Below are 24,993 nucleotides of genomic sequence, written 5' to 3' on the forward strand. Positions count from 1 at the left end.
TGGTTTGTTTCTCAGAGCCACAGGCTGAAAGATTTTCACCCACTTCCAGTCCTCTTCAAAAATTGATAATTTTCGGTTGCAGAGAAGAAAGAAACAACAACCTGGATTTGATAGCTAAAATGACTACTATTCTGAAGTATATATTTTTTTCTGTTTTCCTTCCAGTCCCTTGCAGTCATATATTCATCTTGTAAGCTGTCCTGCTGTCTTTGTTCTGCTTACAAAGGACATTCATGCACGTGGATCTCTTTTGATTGTCTGGGATCTCTCTCTCTGTTCGTTCATATTGACCTATTATGCTTCATCTTCCGAGCGGCTGTTCCCATGTGCACTTGTGATGTGGTCGGTTATGTGCAATCCCTTGGGAGGCCAGGTCTCAGTCAGCTAGTGAAACAATCCAGGTTTGAATGTGTGACATGTTCATCATAGCGGCTGACCCACTGTGAGGGCAGATATACCTTGATACATTCTGTAATGCCTTATGAGAATATGACTGAATGGGCCTCGAAGCAGTGAAGAAGCTCGTAGGATATGTTATCGATTGTGGCACTTCCGGAAAGGACAAACCTCACAGGTGAATAATACCAGCTGCAGGACAGAAAATGCACACAGATTAATGGACACAGGTTTCTGTCTGTCTAGTTATATCTTACAGTCTTGGAACATTCAGATAATTGCAGTGTTTTTGTAAAGTTTGCATAAAAATGTTTGTTACTGGTTTTAAGCTTTTCAGTACCATTGCTAGTTTCTTAACCAAATGCTCATTTTTTATATTGTAGCTTATTGATTAAATGATTGATTAAATTGATTAAAAAATGTCTGTTAAATTGTTGTTTTTTTCTGAGATAAGTGGGGTCAGAGTATGCTTATTATAAATTTAAGTTTTGAACCTCCATCTGTGAGAGGTGATATTCACATCATCTCAGACTATATACTGACAAATGTACCTAAGCATATGTTTGAGAATGTGGATTCTACTGCTTATTTATGGAATACAGTACCTCCCTTTCATGTTAAACTGCCTCTTAGCTTTTTGAAAATGTAAAAACACTAGGCTATTCACATTGCAACATTTTCTTTTAATGTCTTCACAGACATTAGACAAAGACAGACTTAGCTGCTGTGTAGAGAATATCAGCCTCTTCTACACCTACTCAGAAAACGTTCTCAGAAAATGCTTTTTACTAGAATTGAAAGAGAGGATGTCACAGCAGATCCTTTACATTAAACTACATGGTATATATACTGTATATAATTAAAAAGTGCCACCATAGCTCTTCAACAGTGCTCCTGATCTGTGCAGAACACTACTTGTGTATTTGTGCATTCCCTTCTCAGCAGGGCCAAAAAGGCTTTTCAGAAACTGGTGTAGTTGGATCACAGTAAATCAACAGCATAAACCTAGATATACGCAAAATATGAACGCATAAAGTAAAAATAATTTGATGTCCATTTTTCACAATTAGGTAAAAAGAATTCTAAAAAAATTCTAATATGTTTAGCAGACACAGGGAAAAGACCTGCAGTACTGTAGGCTTTCCTGCTTGTCCACTTGACGTTGTGCACAGTTTGTGTTCCACTCGTGCTCTGTACCTGCTGAATGCCTGGGCATGTGTTGGGTGGGACTGGCAGTGCTTGAGTGTCCCAGCAGAAGAACTATATTGTGCTGGGTGATGAAGAAAGCAGAGGCACTGTGTATCATAACGTCTTCACAGATAAGGTCCAGAAAGTCCCGAGTGTTTGGAATTTAAGCTATGCCCCATCTGCATTTAAATGAGTAGCTCCAAGACAATCAGATTACGCAGCAGTTACTTTGGTGAGAATATCGCCCAAGTGGAATGGAAACTTCATTTCAGGTCTAATATTAGCCTCTGCTCTGGAAAATTCCTTTCAAATGATCACAAGCTGAGAATAGGAAAAGAATTTGTTTAACGTTTTGATAGACAGCATTTGTGAGGAGTGTTTTTTAAGCTGCTTACTGAGGGTCCTGGGAAAGCAGATGTGGAAATGTGAGGGATTTCTTAAGAAAACGGGACATATTGGGTCTGTCCAGTATCAAAGTCCTTGTTTGTCTGCTTTCTTGCTTGACATCTTTATTTGTGTGCTTGGCTCATGGACTGGCTTATAGTATTAAGGAAGATAATATGAAACAATTTCTTTTCAGACCCTCAAGAGATGTAGTGACCTAAAGTGAAGTCAAATTTTCTTAGTGTAGAAGTCTAGTTTTTGCCCTGCTGCATTGTTGTACTTTTAATGGAAAGTATTATTATTTTACAGCCATGAATGTATACAATGCAGGGACAGTGTATTGATGAATGTTGGCAAGTGAATTTCGATGGCTGTTCAGGATAGATTTTTGCTATTGGCAAGAGATCTTTGAAAATAATGTGTATGTGAAGAGGGAAAAAAAAAAGTTGTCTTCTTCTGAGCTCTGGTGAAAAAAAAAGACACCAGTCTGATTAGTCTTCTTTATTTGTCCAGCTTAGATATCTTGCAAACCATCTTACAGTCCCTTTCCTTTTCAACACATTCTATTGCTTATAATCAAATGATCACAGACAAAGCCTAAGCACTGATGTATTTACAATTTAATGCGTCTTGTGTATTGCCAGAAAAGGGTCCTTGGATCTTTTAACACATTGGTAGTCCCTAAAAGAAATGTGTAACTTATTTGCACCTGTGCTCTTGGCTCAATCTGAAGAAGGCTTCAGTTGCTATCTAAAGAGAACTCATCAGGAGAGCCTGTGCGCATTACAAGTGCTGTACAGTGCCTTTGCTTCAACCAGACTACAGCTGGTGATTTTTTTACAAGATACCTCTTATTATTTGGACCCCCTTGCAAGAATAAAATGCAGCTTTGCAGATTCTTTCTAAGTCTTGTGTCTTGCTTCCTCAGGTAAATCCCACTTGGCGATAGTGCAGAGGGTGAATAATGAGGGGGAAGGAGACCCATTCTATGAGGTGCTGGGGATCATCACATTGGAGGACGTTATAGAAGAGATCATCAAGTCCGAAATCCTGGATGAGACAGACTTGTATAGTAGGTACCAAACGCACAAGTGTTGCCGCGAGGGGTGGCGCTACTCTGGATGCTCATTCTGGTCTTGCCAAGTACTTGATGTAAAAGACCAGCAGTGTTCTTGCAGTCCTTAGCTACTGTATGTAGTGGAAGTTGAAATGTAAGAATTTCCTCTGGTGGCTCATGTTTCAATTGTGATTCGATCCCCTAGGAGAGTAGTTAATCAAAGTAAATATGCAGCACTCAATGGATTTTGGATCAAAATGGAAATGGAAAAAAGGGCTGAAAAGAAAAGGCTGGAATGGAAAATTCAAAAACAATTACTTTCAGGCTAAAATAAGAAGCTGTTTTACATTCATGTTTCTTACAGTTTTGTCTGACTAATTCTACAAAAACTAAAAAATGATGCAATGAGAAAAATGTAGTGTATGTTCATTCCAGTAAGAAAGTATGCAAAATTGTGCACTTTTTTGAGGAAACACATGAAGGTTTGGCAATCTTTTACAAGCTCCTGAGTGATGTGCTTGGAGCACGGTAGTATTTCAGAGTGTGTTGTTTATATTTTGTTTGGTAAAATGAGCAGTTATAGGCTGATGCTAGTACTTTGAATCATTGTGAGGCGTGCAAGAATTTTCTAGTGCTGGTTTTCACACCTGCCTCTACTATTGACAGGGAAGTGAAGTCATTAAGGATCACGCTTGAGCATTGACTTTATTATATAACATAAATATCCACTGCTTAATGGAACTGTAATTGTAATGTCTCCAAGTGATAATTATGGTGGCAAGATTAAAATACAAGGTGTCTCATTGTAAACTTATTAAACGAGCTGAATGGCTTTCTTTCTGTTCTGCCATTTCTTGTAGGAAGCTGATGTTCTTGATGTGATTTTTGTTTGTTTGCTCCAAATCCCCCATCTTCCTTTTCTTTCAGCTGACAACAGGACAAAAAAGAAAATAACTCACCGTGAGAGAAAGCAGGATTTCTCGGCCTTCAAGCCGACAGACAATGAGATGAAGGTTAAAATATCACCTCAGCTTCTGCTGGCAACACACCGTTTCCTAGCAACAGGCAAGTTGGGCTTATCACAGTTTGAAATCTCATAGTGATGCATGTGTAGCTGGTGTGGGGTTAGGAGAAGAGGGTCAGTAGGCACTGGAAACTGGCCCACAGCGGAAGTCCCCTGCTGGCCTCAGCTGCAAATTCTCCTATCCCTGAGCACCCATGACAGAGGTTAGCACTCGTGTCTAAATACTAATAGCCTGCTTTAAAGAGGATATTTTTTAAAGCAAAGGGACACAAGCTTTTTAACTGAATTATTTAGGTATTGCCTTTGAAATTAAAGTGACATAATAAAAATAACCTCTCCTGTGTGGACTTCCTTGTGTAACAGTAGAAAGGGCAGGGTTATAAAGAGATGCTACATTAAAAGAGCTCTGTTCACTTTGCAGTGCTTTCCATTTTCTAACCTGCATGTAAAGTAACAATTACATATAAAGTATAGCTTTATATGTATCCCACATTTCATATTTTTTAAGCAGTTATTTTTCAATTATTTATTTTAGTTGTTTTCACAATAATGTATTCTGATTTAACTAGACAGAAAAATGTGTTAAACATAAATATGTCCAAGGTATGGATAACTACAATGATTCATATCACTGGATTAAAAGCTCCACAATATGTTGCCAGTGGGCTTTAGATTTCTGTGTTTCTACTTTCTCTCTTCCAGTTCTGTGACAGAGAATTAGAATGGCGAATTGCAAGCAAGGCAGAATTTGACATTGACAGTCACTTACAGTACCTTTACGTTCTAAAATTAACTAAGTACTCTAAACTATTACTGAAGCACGAAAGTAACCAGGAATTTTTCCTTGTCCATAAGCTGTGTATCATATCTGTTACCTTCTTACTCCCTATAGCTGACAATGTTGTAGTGGATAGGTTAGGAGCGTTGCTATTGCGGTTGCGTGTTGCTATTGCTGCATTATAGTCCTGGGTAGGTTCTCTTTTCAAAAACGTTAGTAGTTGTTTGAGAAGACTCTGTGGCATCACAAGAGTAGCTGACATGATGGTGAGGTGGACAATGTACATGGCTGATTGATAGCTGTGTGTCTCTCTACAGAGGTGGAGCCCTTCAGCCCTGCTCAGATGTCAGAGAAGATTCTCCTGCGGCTCCTCAAACACACCAATGTCATCCAGGAGCTGAAATATGATGACAAGAACAAAAAGACCCCTGACCACTACCTCTACCATCGCAACAAGCCCGTTGACTACTTCATTCTCATCTTACAGGTCAGATAGAGCATCACACAACAGCATATTCCTGGACAAAGAACTTGAAGTCCTAGTAGCGTATCTCAGGCCCAAGCTGCAGTGTATTGTATATAGTATATTTATGTTGTGTTGCTTACATTCCTCCCAAGAGAAGTTGAAAAATCTAAGTGCAAATGGAGTTTTACTAAGCTCCGTAGTGTAAAAAAGTAGGTTGATAGGTAGAAAAATATCTCCCTTCTTGTAATGAATTGTAACTTTACAGAAAAGCTATAACTGTGTAGAATCTGCTTCAATCTAGTCTGCATTTTTTCTCTTCTGAATTCCGCCATTATGAACTCGTTCACTGCAATCTAATTTGCCTAGATCTGATATTGATCTCTCTTAATCAACTGATGTATGAGAAACAATTAAATATATACTAATCTAGAACGAACTACCTTGAGTCAACTAAGATACTTTTGTCAAATTCTACGTTGGTTTTGATTTTCTGAAAGGAGGTTCTTTGAAACGTTTTCTCTAAAACAGGCCCCGAGCAACTCTACTCCCCGAGAATCTCTTAATCACTTTCCTCTCCCACCTGCCCTCCAAGTAGCTCAGCTGAACTCGGTTAAGTGGTAAAAATGTGAAACCATCTTGCAAATCTTCAGCAGCCTGTAAGTGAGAAATAATTGTGCAACCTGCAGGTCCCCTCTGTGCAGCACAAGGACTATCCCCCGTGGCCTGAGGCGACTGCTCCTCCAGCCCCTTCTCTCACTGTGCTCTCTCCTGTGTCTCTGCAGGGGAAGGTGGAGGTGGAGGCAGGGAAGGAGGGGATGAAGTTTGAAGCAGGAGCTTTCTCCTACTATGGAATGATGGCCCTCACAGCCTCCCCAGGTACTTGACACACCTGCTTTTAATCACAAAACACTTCTTGCTTGCTAAGCCGATTGATCTGTTGCATATTATTTTGGAAGGCGGGTACATGCAGAGACTGTCTTCACAGAGTCGCAATCAGGAGCTAGGGGAAGAAACTTTTCAACTAAAGTGATCTGCAGGAGCATGTTAATGTTCTGATGAGTGATGGTGACTTTTACCCCCATCTTGTTCAGGTTTAGTGTATTAAACAATTGAAAGCTGCACCAGACATATTTATCTGTATTTACATTATTGACCATCTTGTATGGCCATCTTTATTGTTAAATATTACAAATTCAGGATTTATACATTTATATATACTGAAGAGCTAGATCCGTATTCTAGAATGGCAGTGACAGGGTTATTTAGAAACAGCTGTTTAGCTTTCAGTGACTTACAGGATGTTAGGGACCTCTGCTGTTCGTTTTGTATCATAACCACCACTAAGAACCTGTATCCCCCCGGAGCTTATTAAAGGTGCAAGGAATGCACTGAATAATTTCAGAAGCAAAAAGTTATGAATTTTCCTAAATATGTTTTAACATATTTCTAATTTGTCATCATAGACTTTCATTCTAATTTTGTTCTTATGTTTGTTTTTCCCATGTAATTCTAGGAGTTAGAAGTTTTCAGTTCACAAAAGTCCGGTTTAAAAAGAAATCATGCTTTTGTAATAATGTTTGAGTGTAGCGGCCTCTCCGGACAGTATTTCTGAGCACCTCATATGTTGGCCTTATTTTGACTAGATTATATTCTTTTTATTGAACTGCATTTTACTAGATAATGTTCTTGATTGATACATTGCCTTCATCTGCCTCAGTTAGCATTCATAAAAGCTTGCACATGGAGCTATTGAAGAAAGGAATTTCAGGCTGGCGAGTGAGTCTCCCTCCTCACATTCTAGTGTTCTTCATCTTCTGGGCTCTCCTAATCTGTTCCTCCCAGTCATGGAGGGGAGCCTTTGTTGACAGAGGTTGGGGTTGGAAGAAGGCCAAGCTCTTTGATCAGGATTTAGACAGGATGCCTGCCCATTGCTGTGACAGCTCTTAGCCCCTGTCAGGTACCTCTGGGCTACTGCTGACTGTCTGCCAGATCCTTCATGATGGTGAGGCATAAGAAAGGTACTAACTGCAGCATCTTCTCAAAGAGTTAGTTAAGCTGTCAGCATCTAAAGTGTCTGTACATCCGCCCTTTAGATGTTTTGCTGAAACCACACAGCAGCATGGGTTCATCAGACACAGATGAATGGATGAACCTGAAAGAGATTTAAATTGATCTTGTTGCCATGACTGACACACATATGGTTCCTAACTACATTAGCGCACCTCTGTCATCAGTCTGTGACACTACAAAAAATGCCACTTCCCCAGTAGGAATCTGAAATTAGTTTTTTTTTTTACTTATGAAAATGTTTAAAGCAGATGTAAACAAAAATGCAGTGGAAAATGTTCTGAAGGGTATTTTTGTCCTCGTTGGTGAAGATAAATATAAAAAATGTGGCCTAGCCTGGTTTGTTGTTGTGCTGTGACTTGGCCTGTTTCCTGTTTTCCTCTGGTCACTGGTTCTCCCTTCTCTCTCTGTTTCTCTCTCCCCCTCTCTCCCTTTCCTGTTGTCTCCAGTTCCTCTCTCCCTGTCTCGTACCTTCGTGGTCAGTAGGGCTGAATCGCTAGCGGGATCTCCAGGTACTGTAATTTTCTCTCCCTCTGTTAGCCTGCCATTTGTTTGTCATCGCTAATGTCAGTTTTGGATAATGATGTTTCACAAAGCTAAGGTTCAGTATTTCAATATTTTGATATAGCGATTCAATTATTTTGTTAAGCATAAATATCAAACACAATCATGGAAAAAATGAACAGACATATTGGTAGGTTCATAGATTTTCAGTATAAAATAGTGACACAACATCCTGATGAAAACCTTTCGAAGTTTACATCAGGTGTGGTATTCCCGAGCGTGTGGAGTTTACAGAAGTTTGGGAGAGATGACAATAGCCAAGCTCACTTGGACTCAGCTCTCAGTGATTTGTAATCAATCCTGATGTCAGTTCTTCCTTTAAACAATAGAAATATTGTACATAATCCCCCTCTCTCTCTCGCAAATGTCTTCTGCCCCATCTCCACCTCTGCAGCTGCCCCTTGGTCACTCCTCACTCTGCATGAAGGTTCCAGCCTCATTCTGTGTCCAAAAGGTTAACCCTCAGCCAAGCGGGTTAAGCCAAATTATTATTGTAACTTAAAATACTCAATAAACCTTTTTAATACTCCTAATTCTTGGCTGTTGTCATTCCTAGTGAACACAGTCTTAGTAATGTTGATGTAGATTCCTGATCAGTCTCTGGATAGACTCCTGTAGAAAGTTCCTCCTCTCCTCCTGTTCAGCTGAAGCCAGCTTATGGGTACATTGTCTGAGCCCAATTATCTTTGGAAAGTTAGACTATTGAAATTTATGTATGCATCAAAATATATTGGTTTTATATTCTTCTTATAAAGTTGCAGCTGTATTTATAAAGGGTTTGAAACATATGTGGATCTGTAGTGCTGTCAAATTCCTAAAATGTTTTGCTCTTCTTGTAAATTGCTTATATTCTAGCTAGAGAGTGAACTTTATAAATGAAAAAGAGTAATTTCCCCTTTCCAATATGTATTGCCTCTTGCTAGAGTAAAAATCACATATCCTCTTGGCTTTATAATGTTACCTTCAGGAAACGGGACAAATTTTGCTCCATAATGGGGGAAAACAAATGTTACACTTTAAAAATAAAGTTTGTTTATTGCCAAGTTCACTAAAAAAAGCATGCTCACAAATTGACACACAAGCTCAATTTACTGAAAAATCCTAATCAGTGCTCACAACCTGTGTTTGTTTTCTCCCTGGACCTAGCTCTCTCTCCTGTTTAAAAATGCTGCAGTAATAAAATTGCTGGTCACTTGAGCCTGCCAGGTAGATGACTAGGGATTTTAATTTTTTGTACAGCACCAGAGGACTTTCACAAACCCAAGTCTGGAAACAAGCACATGAATTAAAAGCTGCCTGCTGGGTCGGCAGTAGTGTAAAAACTCTCGGGCCAGCGAGTGTGGCCCCCTCACTATTTATAACTAGGACTTTAAGAATTTTCCATTTGCCACGACAGTTATTACATTGCTAAATTACATTCATCCCACACAGGCCCCTCAGATCCTACAGGAAGGTAGTGTCCTAATCACGCCTGGTGCACAGGCTTCGCGAGCTATACTGAGGCGCACCGCCTTTTACAGTACTTCTAACCAGGATTATATACATTCCATCCAAATTGCTGTATTAGTGCTGCCCTTGGGAAGCCTATTCAAGGTTTTCTTTAAGTAGTGGAAAAATTAATCTGTCTTTAATTAAAATAGAAAAAGTCTTCCATGTGGAAGAGCCAGTTTTTTCCCCCTTTTTTGTTTTCTTTTTTTCCAATTTCATTTTATGCAACCTCAGCTGGGTTGTAGCATCTCCTTCACATGTGTCAGTGGGGACGTGGTTGGTTTTGTGTCCTGTGGTTTTGATAAAGCCCCTCCACCCTCTCTGGCCCTTGCGCGCCTTCTCAGTCTGCTAATTCAAGATGATTCAAGAGAGCAGGAGCGTGCGGTGTTGAGAGCACGCCACCTTACGTCCAGAAAACAACTGACTGACTGAAAGGGCCTGCGTTTCCAAGTTGTGTTCGTGTAATTCTTTGGATATAGTTACATATGCTATTGTGTAATTATGTTAATATGAGGGATGGAAAAACCACATATAATCTGAGGTTTCAAATTTGCATACAGATTTTTAATTTTGCATGAAAGGGTGGCCTTGACATTTAAATAACATTTTTTACAAAGTTTTTGAAAATGCAGTATCATATCATGGTTTGAGGTTGTCAAGTGATGCAGTGGTGTTGTTTTTATTATTGTTTATTTTAAAGAGCTGGCATTCACTAGTAATTGCCAGGAGATATTATTCATTTCCATAATTCATAGACGTATTGATCTATAATTATAAAGGCTCACACATTTATGTCCATACTGTACATTAAATATACAATATATACACAGTATAGAAATTTCCCTTCTGATTAAAGCATTTTTATTTTGCTGGTTAGTTTTACTGTTTTGCTTGTCATTTGGGTTTATTTGAGACATCCTCCCAAAATTCCTCAATTTCTCCCAAAATTTGCTCAAAAACGTTTTGAGCAATTTTTGTTTTCAGTTCACTAGAGCTACGAGCTCCTGCTCTTTGCTTGCTTTTTGCAAATCCCAAGAATATAGACCATATGTAAAAGTCAATAAAATGTCTCTAAATCCTCTTCTTAGCTAAGCATGTTTTTTTTTTTGTGGTGGTGATTTGAAAAACGTGGCCATGTTCAGCCTTTCCTTGCTCCTACTGCCACAGTGGTGGAAGACTGGCAAGGAATTCAGCAAGGAAAGCATATAACATGAAAATATATGAATGTGTCTGTTAATTTAAAGAATAACTGGGCAGTCCTTATGGCAAGTGCAGTGGACTTTGTACATTTGCAGCCCTTCAGGATCCACTTTGAGTGATACCACTTTTTGCTGGTGCCCTTGCTGTACTCTGCCTCCCCCTCACATTCATATGCAGTTTTCAACCAGCTTGGTAACACATGTACTGTATGTGAACACTTGATTTATAGAGACTTGATATGCAACACACCACACCAGTGAAAAACTTAAAACCATTATAGTATGAAGGAGCAATTTGTAGACTAGATTACCATTACTCTTGAATATATTTACCTGAACTAAACATTTGGTTCCAAAATACTGATAATTAAGTTTTTAAGATATAAATGTGAAGTATTCCAAACTAATTCCTCAAGACTGGTTTTACACCATATTAAAACTGTCACAGTGCACCTGTATACGCTTCTAAGTCAATGTAGTGTAACTGGACGATGGAACAAAAGAACGATTCACTGCTAACTTGAGTAGAGCCGATGTGGAGCACCCTGGTTTTCTGCATCCTTTTCAGTAAGCGTTTACTTCAGGGCACTATTAGAAATGGAAGAGAAATCTCTACCTTAAAGGAAAGGTGTAAAAAAAATAAACATGTCATGTTTTTCTTCTAAGTTAAGCTGAAAAATGTTCTTCACGATTTAAATCTTTGACATTAAACCCCTTATTTTGGTGGCACAGAATGGGAAAGTTGTCAGTTAGAGGTTTTCGCAGTGTTATAAACAAACAAATAAACCCAGATTCAAGCACAGAAAAGCGAAGCTGTACTCTTAGAACACAATTCTTAAACTGTCCCCCTGGAGGATATTGTTTGGTTTCCGGGCCCTTCACAATGTCCTGTGTTATTTTGTTTGTCCTGCAGAAAACAAGTCTCCTCCGCGGCCCTGTGGTCTGAACCACTCGGATTCCCTGAACCGCAGTGACCGAATTGATGCCATCACTCCGACGCTGGGAAGCAGCAACAACCAGCTGAACGCTTCCTTCCTACAGGTGTATGTGCCAGACTACTCAGTCAGGGCAGTCACAGACCTGCAGTTTGTCAAGGTGAGGGGCTTATCGCTGGACTTTTTAGGATCTCTTGTTAATCAACCGCAGCCACAGTGGTGGACAAACATCCACTGAAGGAGCTGGGCGTTGATGTGTATACAGTATTTCAGCAGCACTTTAAAACCTCCTGGAGTATCTGCAGCTCTCAACTATTACTATAAACCTAAGTGTAGCTATAAATCTTGTAATCCTAAATCTGAAATTCAAATAAGAATGGCATGGACAGGACACCCTGGAAGCCTTGGATATGAAAAAATATTTGATTTGGGAGGCATGAAAGAGGCAATAATAGACCATTGGGCAGATTTTTTTCCAACTATGGTATGGTTGTGGATTAGAACTTTTGTACCTGAATCATTAATGTGTCATTGATCAGTCTTGAGAGATTTGTATTGAGTACTCGAGATATTTTCCTGCTGAAAGAATTGACATGAACCTGGTGCTATAGCAGGTGCTGTATAACTGGCCCAGTGTGTTGCTGATGGCTGTCCGGTTGCCTCCTCAGATCACCCGGCAGCAGTACCAGAACGCCGTGATGGCCTCTCGGATGGACAAAACGCCCCAGTCTTCAGATAGCGAGAACACTAAAATTGAGTTGACTCTCACAGAGCTTCCCGATGGCTTGCCGGATGAGACGGCAAACCTGCTCAATGAGCAGCAGAACTGTGTTGCGCACAACAAATCCAATCACACTGTGCACAACGAGGGCTCCATTTAGCAGAGGGAGGTGGCACCCCTGCCCCGCTCCTCGCTGCCTCACACCCCTGGTCCCTCCAGGAGGGCCGTAGGACAGCCATCATTGCGTGCATGCCCGTACGGATGAGCCTAACGTTTGAGACCAAAGAGTTTTGGTGCCCCTTTCCGACTTCAGGGAGCCATGGGAGACGATCACAGAACACAAAGGACACAAACTGAGCAAGCAAACAAAACGGTGAGTCAGAGACAGCCAGCCAGTGATGAGGGTTGAATTCCACTTTGAAAAATACCGGGAACCATGTTTTCATTTATTTATTGTGTTGTATCACTCATATCTATGTTTTTAGATTTTTCCAAATGAATTTTTGTGTTTCTTGACCTGTGAGGATCTTTAACTCCCATAGCGTGTTAATGTTGTTCTGATTTTTTTTTGTTTTTGTTTCAATCCAGGCCTGAGGTACAGTATCTCTTTTTTTTTTTACTTTTTGGAAATGAAGTAGATATAACTTTTTTTTTAAATATGTATGATTCTTTTTCAGTAAGTGCAATGAACTTTTATTTAAAATTCTAGGAACTATAATATATATTATAAATGAAATTGTATAGAAAGGCTATATATATGTGTGTGGTATAATATACATACAGTACTTTTATGTATGTATAAGGTTTTGTATCGCAAGTAATTTTAAGGTTATTTGATATGAAAGCCCACTGTGAAAGATTGCAATCATTTCATTGAGAATGCAGTGCTGTAAGCTAGGCGTGTCTAGCCTTCTGAACTAGAGAGACTCTGCAACGCCTCTATTTGTGGATCGTACACCATTGGTGTACTGTAAGTGCAATTGTGTGATTTACTAACCTTCCCCTGGATTGTGCACAAGCTCTGTCTATCCCAGTAGCTCCCTTTAAAGTGTTTGCCAGTAAGTTCATGATTTAACTGGGGTTCGAATGGCAGGTGTACTAAAACAAGTTGCCAGCGTGTTATCATTACCATCATAGCTGGTCAGCTTGTAGCTTACAGAGCTAGTCAAAACTGCAATCAGTCGAGTTTGGAAGAGCTTTTTTGTAAGAAACCAGTTGATAGCTTGAGGGGAAACCGAAGTGTAAAAAAGTGATTTTTTCAATCAAATTTAATAATGTGCCAACCACTTGAAAAAAAAGAGACGCTCATCCAAAGTCGAATGAACAAGTTCTGTGTACCTGTATGTGCAAAAATCAAAAGCACACCAGCAGAAACACTTCTTTTTCTCCACTTGTATTGAAATCCCAGTCATTACATGACAAGATCACATGAGAATCTGAAATAAAAACACTAAAAATAATTATTCTATCAGAAGACAAGGTGGGATAGCCAGAACTCATGCACCAAGGAATACTTCCTATACTGCATAAACTATGGGAGAATGCCTCCAACGAGAACCAAAGCCATTTTTGAGTAGTAAAACATCTGTTAGTTTATCTCTGCGTGGGACAAACTTGACTATGCATGGACAATCATATTCAAGACCAGGTTAGAATCCCCACAAATTTCAGTGAACAAATCATCAAAACTAGATATTATGCATGAATGTCTCAGATTGCATGGGACCCCTTTTTTGTACGCCTGGCAAGAATACATCTTGTGGTATTCTCTCAGTAGTTTAGGAGCACCCCCTGTAAGAAGTGGTAGTATATTTTTTCTAAATTTCAGATTTCCAATAGCGCTTACTGTTGATGTACAGTAGGGCCTTGTGGCAGTTATCTTTGACTGTGTTGCTGTGGGGGTCGTGAAGACACATCCAATGTACTACAACATTAGAAAAAAAAAACACATGTGCAGAGGAACAATTCTGATCGAGTCTTCCATTTTTTTCCCCGGAAAGAAAAGATTGAATATAATCTCTCTCAATTGGAATTTAATCCAGAAAGATATGAAAGAGATGTGAGTGAGTGCATCAGTGTACCGATAACAATGCACTTTCCTTGTAATGATATTCAGGACAGTTTCCCCTTCAAGTCAGTGGGTAATTCTTACTATACCTGTGAGGTGCGCCAGAAACCACAGAAGTCTAAAAAAGACTTTTTCTCAAGGTCCTACTCAACTGTTGCTGTCACTGGTATGTGTTTTAATAAGATGAAGTACAGTGTTCTTCAGCTGGCCCTCTGGGCATTCCCAGAGACCTGGCAGGGATCACAGTTGCTGATTCCTAGCAGGCTTTTCTGTTTGTTACCTTTCCACTAGCAGAGCCCAGTCTACCCAAGCACTGTGTTCACAAATATGAGGAAACGAGCAATGATGTGATTTTACTGGGAATTTTTAATTTGCTGTCTTGGTATGGTCAGCAAAACAGGCCATGAAGTTTTAAAAATGAGCCTGATGTGTTTCAATTAATTTCCACTGTCTGAAAGTGTCTTTTCATCGCTGTGAAGGTCTCCTTTAATCTTGTGTGGAGTTCAGCTCTGTCTACCAAGTGTTTTAGCTGGGAGACAAAGGAACAAGAAAGGTATCAAAGCAAAGGAAAATTTAAGAATGTAATACTAATCGCTAATTAAATCTTACAGCAAAATTATTTAAAAAATGTCAAAATCCACAGTCAAACTTCCATTACCACTTTAATAGCTTCAACAAATGGTCATTATTCATGGGCCTAGTTTAATCTGTGCCGTCTCTCCCTGTCATTTAATTGGTTAATTCTAATGATTTATATCCAGGGTTGACAGATCTATATAGTCCGTGTGATTCAGGAGTGTTCAGTCAGCAGAGCACTGCATAACTTTCTCTTGTAAAACCTGTTAGAAGAGTGGTACAGTACGTAATGTTAGCGGACAGCCTGAGGAACTACCTCTCTGGGCGTGTCTGTGTGAATAGAGATCTACAGTACCACATCAGTCTCCATGTTTACAAAAAAGTCTTAAACTGTCCTATTATGTTGTTTTAATCTAATATGGGCCATATAAATCTTAAATTATACTGCTGCTAATATCATGAGACCTAAGTTTAATTTCTGCACAATTCTTCATAAACTGCTTGGGCTGTTTTTATAACAGTCTGCAAGTGCTTCTCTTATGAGTTTAATATGAGTTCATTTCCACCTTGTATCACCGTGGAAGGGTGCTGTCACTGAGCACACCTCTGGAGACTGCAGTTTGTGCTTTCACACAGGACAGGTGAAGTGGATAGCTTTTGATTCCTTGTCTCAAAGGACATGTAGGAGCACATATAATATGTGAGTCCCACATGATGTGTGCACTGTAAGGACTGGTATACCTCTTGCAGATGGTAGTTAGATAGAATAAGGTCTTGATTGATGGAGAGTGTGCAATGTAAGATGGGCAATGTTTATGTTTCATATTCTGCATATCTGTAAAAGCACTTCCCAGTGCTGCCTTGGTTTTCTCTATTTTATTTTAGAACATTTAAAGTTGCACTTTTGTTCCTCACAGGTATGAAATGATGTAGTTCAACTTTTTAATTAAAGTGATTGGGTTCAAGCCATACATAAAGAAATCAGATAGTGATTGAAATAGATGCGTACTTTTCATAAACTGTGCTTAGAAATCCTAATAGTAAGAAAACAATCAATTCAGTTGCACTACTTAAATTATTTCCTAAGAAACTTGCTGTCTTATTCCTCCCAAGTGACTTCCAGTTTTCAAAGAAGGGGGTGGAAATGCATTTCTTGACATTAACCGCCTGTCGACTAAGGGTGGGCTGTCATTGTTTGCACATTATATGAAGCCTGTTGTAAGGTTTATCTTGTGTTTTGGACCCATGAACACTGTGAAGGTGAACTGACAGCTGAAGCAGGGGTGAGCAGAACTATTGACACTGCATATGTAAAATGTGGAGATGCGCTCTGAGACTTTTAGTTTTAATCCAACTACTGTAATTATTATTTTATTATTGTGGGATGCCTCACAGCTCATAGGTTGGATTGCAGCCTGGGACACCATCTGTGGAGTTTGCATGTTCTCCCATGGCCATATGGATGTTCAGTGGGTGCTCTGGTTTCCTCCCGTAGTCCAAAGACATGCTGTTTAGGTTAATTGGTGTCTCTAAATTGTCTCCCTGTGCATGTGTACACATGCGTGCCCTGAGCTGGATTGACATCCTTCCTTGTGCCAAGTGTCTGCCGTGTTAGGCTATGGCTCACTGCTCCCCTGTATTAGAATTAGTGGTTACTGAAAGTGAATGGATATCTGGTGGAATTTATTAATGATTTTGGGGTTGTAACTCTTGATCACGTTTACAGGGATGCAAAATTAGACGTTAACCTACTGTATTTCCTTTGCTGTGATTTTATCACGACTTGTAATTTACTTGCAAGTTACTGATTCATGAATCCCTTTCACTTTATAGTGCATTCTCTTATGACACACACAACAATGAGCATAAAAAAGTCAATTTCTCCCTCTTCTTTTCTGGAAACCCCTGCATTGTCTGAAATGATTTTTTAAATATATATCAAGTTCTGATACTCACCAGTATGTGATTGAAATTTCAGTAAAAGACAAGTTTTCTTCTTACAAGAATGAGGATCCTGTAGTTTTTACTGTTTCCTTAGTGTTCATCAGCTGGAAATAACTATTGGGAGATTTTGTTTGAAATGACCCTGAGTTGTGCTTTCAGTGCCAGAGCCATTATTTGAAAGTGGTGCAATGAACATAACTGCTGCTGAAAGGGGATTTTGAGACCAAATGTGAAACTCTTTGCTTAAATCCCTACTGTATCTCTTTCTCTCAGTGTGGTGGCTGTTCGCTTCTCCTGGATCCTGCTGGTTTCTTGTCTTGTTGTCCATTGTCGCTGTCTTTTGATAAACACTAAATGCATCACTTTATTTTGATTCCGTGCATCACTCAGCTGATGTAAGAGAATATTCTTTTTCACTGGCTAAAAAGAAAACAAAATGAAGAAAAAATGGTGCTTGTTGCCTAGTGACAGCTGAGAGGTTTCTCTCCCAAGTGACAGATGGCATGTTTTTTTTTCTTAATCACGTGCTATTAAGTTTTCAGTCTATTGCTGCGATAGAGCTGATCTTTGTTGTGCTGAACTCTGCTGTGTTCTGCTTTATTTCTGTTAGTCAGTCCACACTGTTAAATGGAGGGATTGTGCTGCTGAAACAGTGGAAACTGACAAAGGAGCCTGTCTTCAGATTCACCTGACAAATGTGTCTGTGTAGAACAACTTAGGTCTTGTTTTTATTACCAATGTCCTCACATAAGCTTTTAAAGGAAGTACAGATAATCAAAGTTTAATAATGTCATGCTTATTGACAGTAAAGAGGCATTTTATGGGATTGTTTTTAACCGAATTGAAAGAATACAATACCTACAGTACTACCATATGTATATGTCTTCAGGGTTAATTTGCTGTAGTTTTCAATGCACATTATTTAAATGTATATAGATATCCTTCCATACTCATAACTTCCCACAGCAGGTGTTGCAGGTGGAAGCCTTGTTAGCATTTTGTACAAGGATGTCCATTTGATGAAAGCTTATTCCTTGGTGGCTGACCAGGTCTTATGGGAAATATTTCAGTATTGTTAAAAGCTGCTGTATTTTAATATTATTTTGATGTATCTCAACACACTCTTCTGTATTTGATTTTATATTTGTCTTCTGAAAATGTTTTGCACATAGCCAGATGTATCAAAAAATCACAAAATCAGTACAACACTATATAGAAACTTAGTCAAACCTACAGCTTGTTGATTTGCCAAAAATAATTTCATTCTGTTCCCAGAAGATGTATTTACAAAAACATAGAATTGTCTAATGTTAATGATAATTGATGCAACATATTCTAAACCCCCAAACCATATGCATTATTAAAATAAATTTGCTAATATTATGTGCACATTTAGTTGCCTATTAAAATGATATATGCTTCCTTTTCCATTCAGAACCAATTACCTGAGGTTTGATCCTTCTCAGTGAACAGAGTTCAGTGAGTTTTGTTGATAGTGTGGATCACAAACCAGTATCTGTCAATATTTTTCCTGATTTGCCTTTTTCTATTTGTGACTAAAATTGCTACACATCAAGCTGGTCTTTCATGTTCCGTCAGATGTCACAGAGTCACTGGCTCCCTGTATCATATTGTACAATACAGCATTTCAGAAGTGTAGTATTCTGAGTGCCATATTCAGAACTGTATATATTACTCTGAAATGAAGCACAATGGATATAATGAAGTGTAAGGATTCTGAGGCTGATTGTTTCTTTAAAACAAACTTTATAATTATTTGAATGACATTGTAGATTTACAATCTTCTATTTATTTTGTACCTGATTTATTTGTATATGTTGTGATTTTTGATTTACAAAAGCAAAACATAAAAACAAACAAGGAAGTTTGTTAACTGTACATCATTCCATTTAGGTTATGTGTGAGTGTCTCAAGCTTGACATTCCAGTTCAGTTGTTTTCAAGTGTTCCATCAGGGGGTGGATTGATAAACTGGATGTTTATTTAATACCAATGACGGCAAATTTGTCTTCTTGCTCACAGCTAGACCAGTTTCTAAAACTTACACCATTGGGTGGACATTTAAAAGTCGAATTACTGCTGCCAAAATCAGAAGAGAAGACAAATGTTTGGTGCTAATATTTTAAGTGGAGAACAGATCCTTTCTGATAGACAGCATTTTCCTGTTCATGAGCTTAGCACATTTCCCCCTTTTTTTAATTTGATGATAATTACAAACTTGATTATAGAGGAAATTAGTTTTGTATATAGAAATACAGAAACACTGTATAATATATAATATATTAAATACTAAGTAAACATATACTATGTTATAAATAAAATATTGTATGCATTAAACAAAAAAAATCGAAATCCTTTTATATTGTGAAAGTATTTAAATTGTGCCTTAAACAAAGCACTTTAAAAGGTTCTTCCCAAATACTTGTGTAAAATCAGACTAGCCAACTACTGTATTTTTGGTTACTATTTAAGCCCAAAACCGTATACTAAAATTCATTTTAAATAATATTACATTCAATTTTTTTGTTGTTTTTTGTTTGCCATACAAAACAGCAGAGCACTATTTGTAATGTTCTTGAATACACACTTATTTGTATGTGTATGAAAGTTTTGTAGCAGAAATTCAGAAGGATGGACACATTCTCCTTACAGGTGTTAAAGTTATCAATCCCTCCCTGTCATCATTCACGCTGTAGCCTGTAGCTGTGTACCTGATGAGAATTTTTCTCACTGTGTATGAGCACTTACATGTCAGTTTAAAACAATCATTAACTACTGAACTATGGAAAAAATGGTATAAGAAAAAAAACACAAGGTAAAAGAGACCAACCTTTGTGGCCTGAAGTTGGTTTATGGAAATTATTTTATACTTCAAGAAGTGATGACTTTAATAAATAAATGATTAATAATCAAAAGCATGTTTCTCATCCATTTCATTTTTGATGCACAATTTTTAAACTACATTCAATCTAAAAGGGAAAAAAGCCATGCAATAACATAACATTATGTATCGCAATCTGTTTTCTGCAACTGGGCTGCTGTTGTCTAACCTGACTAAAATCACTCCATTACTATATCCATGTTTTTGTTCCCTAATTCGTACACATTCATATTTCACTTCATGCCGAGTAACAGTAAAAACACTTTCTAGCTTGTTGTGAAAATGAACAGGAGTCGCATCCCTGGAATGTTGGATCAGCAGGAGCTGGTGGTAAGGCCATTTTAATTTCACATTGAGCACCAAGCTCTGTCTCATGGTTTGGATTTCTCTGGTTTAATGTAATTTTGTTAAATTAGCCTGGCTAATTGCTGACTAGAGTTCAGTTTTTCAGTTCAGTTCGCAACCATCAGGTTGAAAGAGGTTGGAACTGAGCCAGATAAGCAAATGTTCTCAATTCAGTGAAATAATTTTTAATCAAGGTGAAAAACAGGAGACTTTATTGTCCTGCAGAAATGGATGGGAGTTGGCTACATCTGCATTTAGACCACTTGAGCTACACACATTCACTTTGTTGTACATTTAGATCTGTTTTCCAGAGATAGTAAATCATACATGCTTGGATTCTCATAAAAGCACTGCTGTTACAGAAAAGCTAACTCTCTGCTTAAGGTCAGAGTTCTTCACGTTCAGTCCTTAATAGCCAGCTGGTCTCTTTAAATCAGAGCTTCCCAGTCCTGATACTGGACTCCAGTGGCAGGTGGTTCCCCTTCTAGCTGAGATCTGTTATTTAAACGATCTGACTGCACTGCTTAACACTGGAACTGTTTTCCTTTTTGGCAGACTAACTTTGGCATAAACTTCAGCAGCCATCATGAAACTTCCAACCATTGAAAACCCTGAGGCATCCCCATCAAACCATTCATTCCTTGAAGGTTTCAATTACATTCTAATTAAGAGTTTAGCTGGTTAAAAACAAAACACCAGAAGCTACTGGAGGAGCAGGACCAGGATTGAGGATGTCAGCTCGAAATGATTTATGATGTTAGATTGGAGAAAAAAGGTCAGATTGATTCAGTGAAATATTAGTTACACCAGAGTGAAAGGATTCTGATGGCTCTCCATGACTGCTCTTTTTATAAGTCTCTTTAAGTAGCTCCTTAGGAAAGGGCCTAATTATGACAATAATTTGTGGAATCACAGTTAAAAGCTGGGCTGGAATGAAAAGTTTAGAGTAGCAGTAAACCATCTCAATTCATTGTATCGAACTCTGATTGGTACAGATGGAAAAAAATATGAAAGAACAACGTATTGTTTGCATAATGACAGATGCAGAGCAATGGCATTTTATTTTACAATGAAAATTACTGTTCCCAAATTTTTGGAAACAATGCAGAGCAACTGTATGCATAACATGAAGTACAGTATGTAAAAAATCATACATCATTTTTGAAGTTTCCTTTAATATGACTCCCAAACAGCATGAACATGCATACTGGTATAAAGCAAAAGAATAATAGAATAAAAAGAATAATTATAATAAAAAAGGTTTTTCAACATTTTTTTTTTCGTTCAGGTTCCTGAATTCTAGAGAAAAAAAACTTTCAGAAAATGCAGAAGAAACTAGAAAACTCTTCTAAGCTTTTCATAAGAAAAAAATATGATAGAGCTGAGAGAATAACATTTAAAAAGCAAAGAAAAAAAGTATATTAGTACCCTTTTGCCTAGATCTTTCTTAAAGTGCTTTCAATTCTCAGCTGTTTTTTGGATGGATTTTCCTGTTTAACATTTTAAAATCACTACTGAATTTTAATTAACAGCAATGACAAAAATAATGTAGGAAAATGTTAGGACTTTTTTTTGTTCTTATGAAGGTTTTTGTTGATTTACTTATAGAAAAAACATAGCTCTCTCTTCACTGTTACTTAATCAACACACGCCATTTCTTATGCATTTCTCAAAATTATTTATGGACTGCATATTATTTCTTTCCATTGCTAAATCACAGTATATGCACCAAAAGCAAAGCACTGAGGTGGAAATGTCATTTTAACTATTAAAAAACACAAAAAAAACACCATGCCACTTGAGAATAATACATTTAAATGTAAATCAATCTAAAAAGACAACTGAAAGCTATTGTCTAACTTGCTTAACTGTGGAACATCAGAGTTTAGCACATACCTACTTTTCTATTAACAATACTGATGTATTAGACCTGTAGTTTTAGTTATTGCATAACTGTCAAATAACAAAGAGAAAAAACAATTTAACTATATACCAAAACAGGAATAATTTACAGTATCCTGGTAGAAAAAGCAGACTTTCTGTACTCAAGCTTAACCTCCCATTTAATTTTGATCAAAATTAAATAATCGTTAGACTAAGATAAGAAGCTCTGCAAACTCACTGAAACCTATGCTAAACAAAATTGTTTCCCATAAAATTTCAGGACCCTCCCTTTTCGAACATATTGTAACCATCCTTTGTAAAATTCAGCTCAGTTCAAATAGTTACTACCTGGTGCTAAAATTCCCAGGTACCAATGCAGAAATAACAAATTATGTTTTATCTTTCCCTCACAAATTCTATGTATTTTCTATTTGTAGTTGATCACACTGTAAATAAGCATTTAATTAGTTGATTATTTTAGTCTCCATTTTATAGTTTCAAATAACGTAGAATAACGTGAGCAGAGTTTTTTTTTTGTGTACATCCTAGAAGTATTCCATATTGTCTCACTCTGGTGTTGGGAATTAACTACAGGGGTGCCCACAAACATGGGCCTTGGCTTTGGAAGGAATCCTCTACATCCAGAATCTCTGTCCCAAGGTAACAATTACAACACCAATTTCTATCAAGACTCTGTGCTATCAATTAAGCAGGTGAAGCACTTTGTAATTTGTTAAATCTCTTAAACAAACAAGGTATAATGGCATAATTATCTTATGACTAATAGAGGTTCTTTATCTTTAGAAACCGGGAAGATTAGACCAGGGCTCTCCGGGACCAGGGTTGGGGATTTTAAAACTCACTGAGGCTGTGCCTGCAGACCTTATCGCTACATGGATGAATTGTAAATGCAAACAGTCTTCCAACACAGTAATTGGCAGTGCTGGCTCCATAGAAGTCATAAAGTCCACTCTCCCATTGAAGACCTGGCTTGTGCCTTCACAGAGCACAACATATTCAACAAGCATCTCTGAAGGATTGTTCCAAGGGTTTGCATTTTATGCAAAAAGATTTTAAAGAGTAGCATGCATAGGATTGCTTTTGCGGTATTGCTATTGAGGCATTTCATTTACTGTGTAACAGCTTGGAACGAAAGGAAACTACGCATTTTAGAGACATGTGCAGCCATCCATACATGCTGCATCTCATGAACGAAATGCAAAGAAAATATTGGTTATCTACATTGCACCACTGAATTAAGGCAAAGATTTTCACTGAAGGATAAATAAGCATACTCTTCTATATTTTTGATATTGAACAAATCTGGAATGGGAAGTAGGTGAAGCCTTGTATGCGATTCTTAAAATGATCACACTCCAAAGGCGATTAACCATAAATTAAACTGGGAAGAAAAATAACAGGCAGTAAGACGCAAGCATCAGAAATATTGAAAATGTGTCAGTCATCCTAGAATCACTTTACCATTTCCAAGCCAAATTTGTAAACGATCTTTAGATTTGTTTTACAATGTTCAAACGTCTGTGTATACAGTATGTCATTTCTTGAAACTGGATTGTTTCAATAGTCTGTCATTTGTGCTTATGGGTTACTCAGGTGTACAGTATGTCTGTGCTTTAGAGCTGTGTGCTCTCATTTATATGTTTCCCTGGAAATGACCCCCAATTTATAAAAACTAATATTGTAACCCAACTTCTAGAACCAAAGCAATGCATACTGGATGGTATTTCAGAACATAAAAAACATATTTTAACACCATACTAGAGATAGATTTCTTAATATAAAAATCTAAGTTGACTTAGACAAGGAAGAGTGTATGTTCAATACAAAGCAGTCTGTATTCTGAGATGACCCCTCACATTGGTCTCACACTATTACGCTCAATTCCCGCTCTCTGTGTTAGCATAGTAAAGCTGTCATATATTTCAGGAAAGCATTTTCTGCATACAGTATACTTATTTTCTCACATCTCTCACTTACAGTAAAAGAAAGAAGCATTTTCCTTCAATGACAAATGGAATAAAAATGAATTTTGTCTTTTCAAATAAAGCAAATCATAAAAGTTTGGTCTTCTAAAGTTTCCAAAACAAACCTTTATCACATTAACAAAAAAATCTACTTGTGTGGAAAAAAATGAAATCCCAATGTGTACTCTAGATGGGCTTAGGATATGAGAGCGTCACAGTTCAATTGATCTGTTGTAATACGCAAACCCACAGAGGCTGACATTGGCCTGATCTGGTATCCTGACAGTACTCAAGTACCAAGAGCAGAATGTCTGAGACGCGTGAACATACTGTATAAAACTGTCTTCACTTTTACTTCCCACCCCCTCCTCATTCCCACCTGTCTGTTTCCTCATCCCACTGTGGGATTCCCGATTCCTGATTAAAACGATTCCAGATTCCCAGGGAGACGTCTTCTTGGTAACTACTCCTCCTCCTCCTCCTCTTCTTCTTCCTCCTCGTCGTCATCCTCATCGTGGCAGTGGGTGATCTCCTGGGGGGTCTGGGGGAAGAGGTTGGGGGGCTTGATCTCGCTGATGGACCGGGTGAGCTGGTGCCTCTTGTAGTCGGAGTCCTTGACGTCCACAGCGTTGCGGTTGCGCGTGGCCAGGGGCGACTCTGTGTCGTTGATATCCACGTGGGCGTGCTCCACTGTCGACTCGTGGGGCATCTGGGCAGAGATGGGGACCACAAGACGCATCAAAGAACCGGTTGACTGCACCCTTGCTCTTCTTGTTTAGGTTGTAACATGCAACACTAAGTATCTGTGCTAACAAACACTCATCCTGGAAAGGGGGCGAGATATGGACTTATACTGCTGGAAAAATACTTTTCTATTTCCCCTCCACATGTCAGTGCGTTCAGAGGAGCCTTTTCAACACTTTGTTAGCCCCAGAATTTACCTTTTCCTGTAATTCTGCAAAAAATGCACGTCTTAAAAGAGTGTAATGAAAAACATCCTGGTGAAATGAGAGACTTCAGCAA

At 38.2% G+C, this 24,993-nt stretch overlaps 2 protein-coding genes across 10 annotated transcripts in view; one reads left to right on the forward strand and one right to left on the reverse strand.

Annotated features, from left to right (window-relative positions):
* The window catches only part of cnnm2b (cyclin and CBS domain divalent metal cation transport mediator 2b), a 75,302-nt gene extending 55,512 nt beyond the window's left edge, over positions 1–19,790 (forward strand). Inside the window, exons 2-8 of one of the 3 annotated variants that reach the window (XM_006630751.3) lie at positions 2,897–3,040; positions 3,953–4,090; positions 5,145–5,314; positions 6,076–6,169; positions 7,810–7,872; positions 11,525–11,706; positions 12,215–19,790. In XM_006630751.3, coding sequence (XP_006630814.1) covers positions 2,897–3,040; positions 3,953–4,090; positions 5,145–5,314; positions 6,076–6,169; positions 7,810–7,872; positions 11,525–11,706; positions 12,215–12,427 — 1,004 coding nt within the window. In that variant the 3' untranslated portion in view covers positions 12,428–19,790. Of the gene's footprint in view, positions 1–2,896; positions 3,041–3,952; positions 4,091–5,144; positions 5,315–6,075; positions 6,170–7,809; positions 7,873–8,318; positions 8,713–11,524; positions 11,707–12,214 lie in introns of those variants that run through there. The other 2 variants (XM_006630752.3, XM_015347452.2) reach the window with 2 other exon arrangements.
* A 1,334-nt stretch (positions 19,791–21,124) lies between these two features.
* nt5c2b (5'-nucleotidase, cytosolic IIb) overlaps positions 21,125–24,993 on the reverse strand; it is a 47,780-nt gene continuing 43,911 nt past the window's right edge. For all 7 annotated transcript variants that reach the window (XM_069189166.1, XM_069189167.1, XM_069189164.1 and 4 more), the window contains one exon: positions 21,125–24,679. In XM_069189166.1, coding sequence (XP_069045267.1) covers positions 24,434–24,679 — 246 coding nt within the window. In that variant the 3' untranslated portion in view covers positions 21,125–24,433. The remainder of the gene's footprint in view (positions 24,680–24,993) is intronic.

This window comes from Lepisosteus oculatus, chromosome 4, assembly GCF_040954835.1.
Source record: "Lepisosteus oculatus isolate fLepOcu1 chromosome 4, fLepOcu1.hap2, whole genome shotgun sequence".
NCBI classification, from domain to species: domain Eukaryota; kingdom Metazoa; phylum Chordata; class Actinopteri; order Semionotiformes; family Lepisosteidae; genus Lepisosteus; species Lepisosteus oculatus.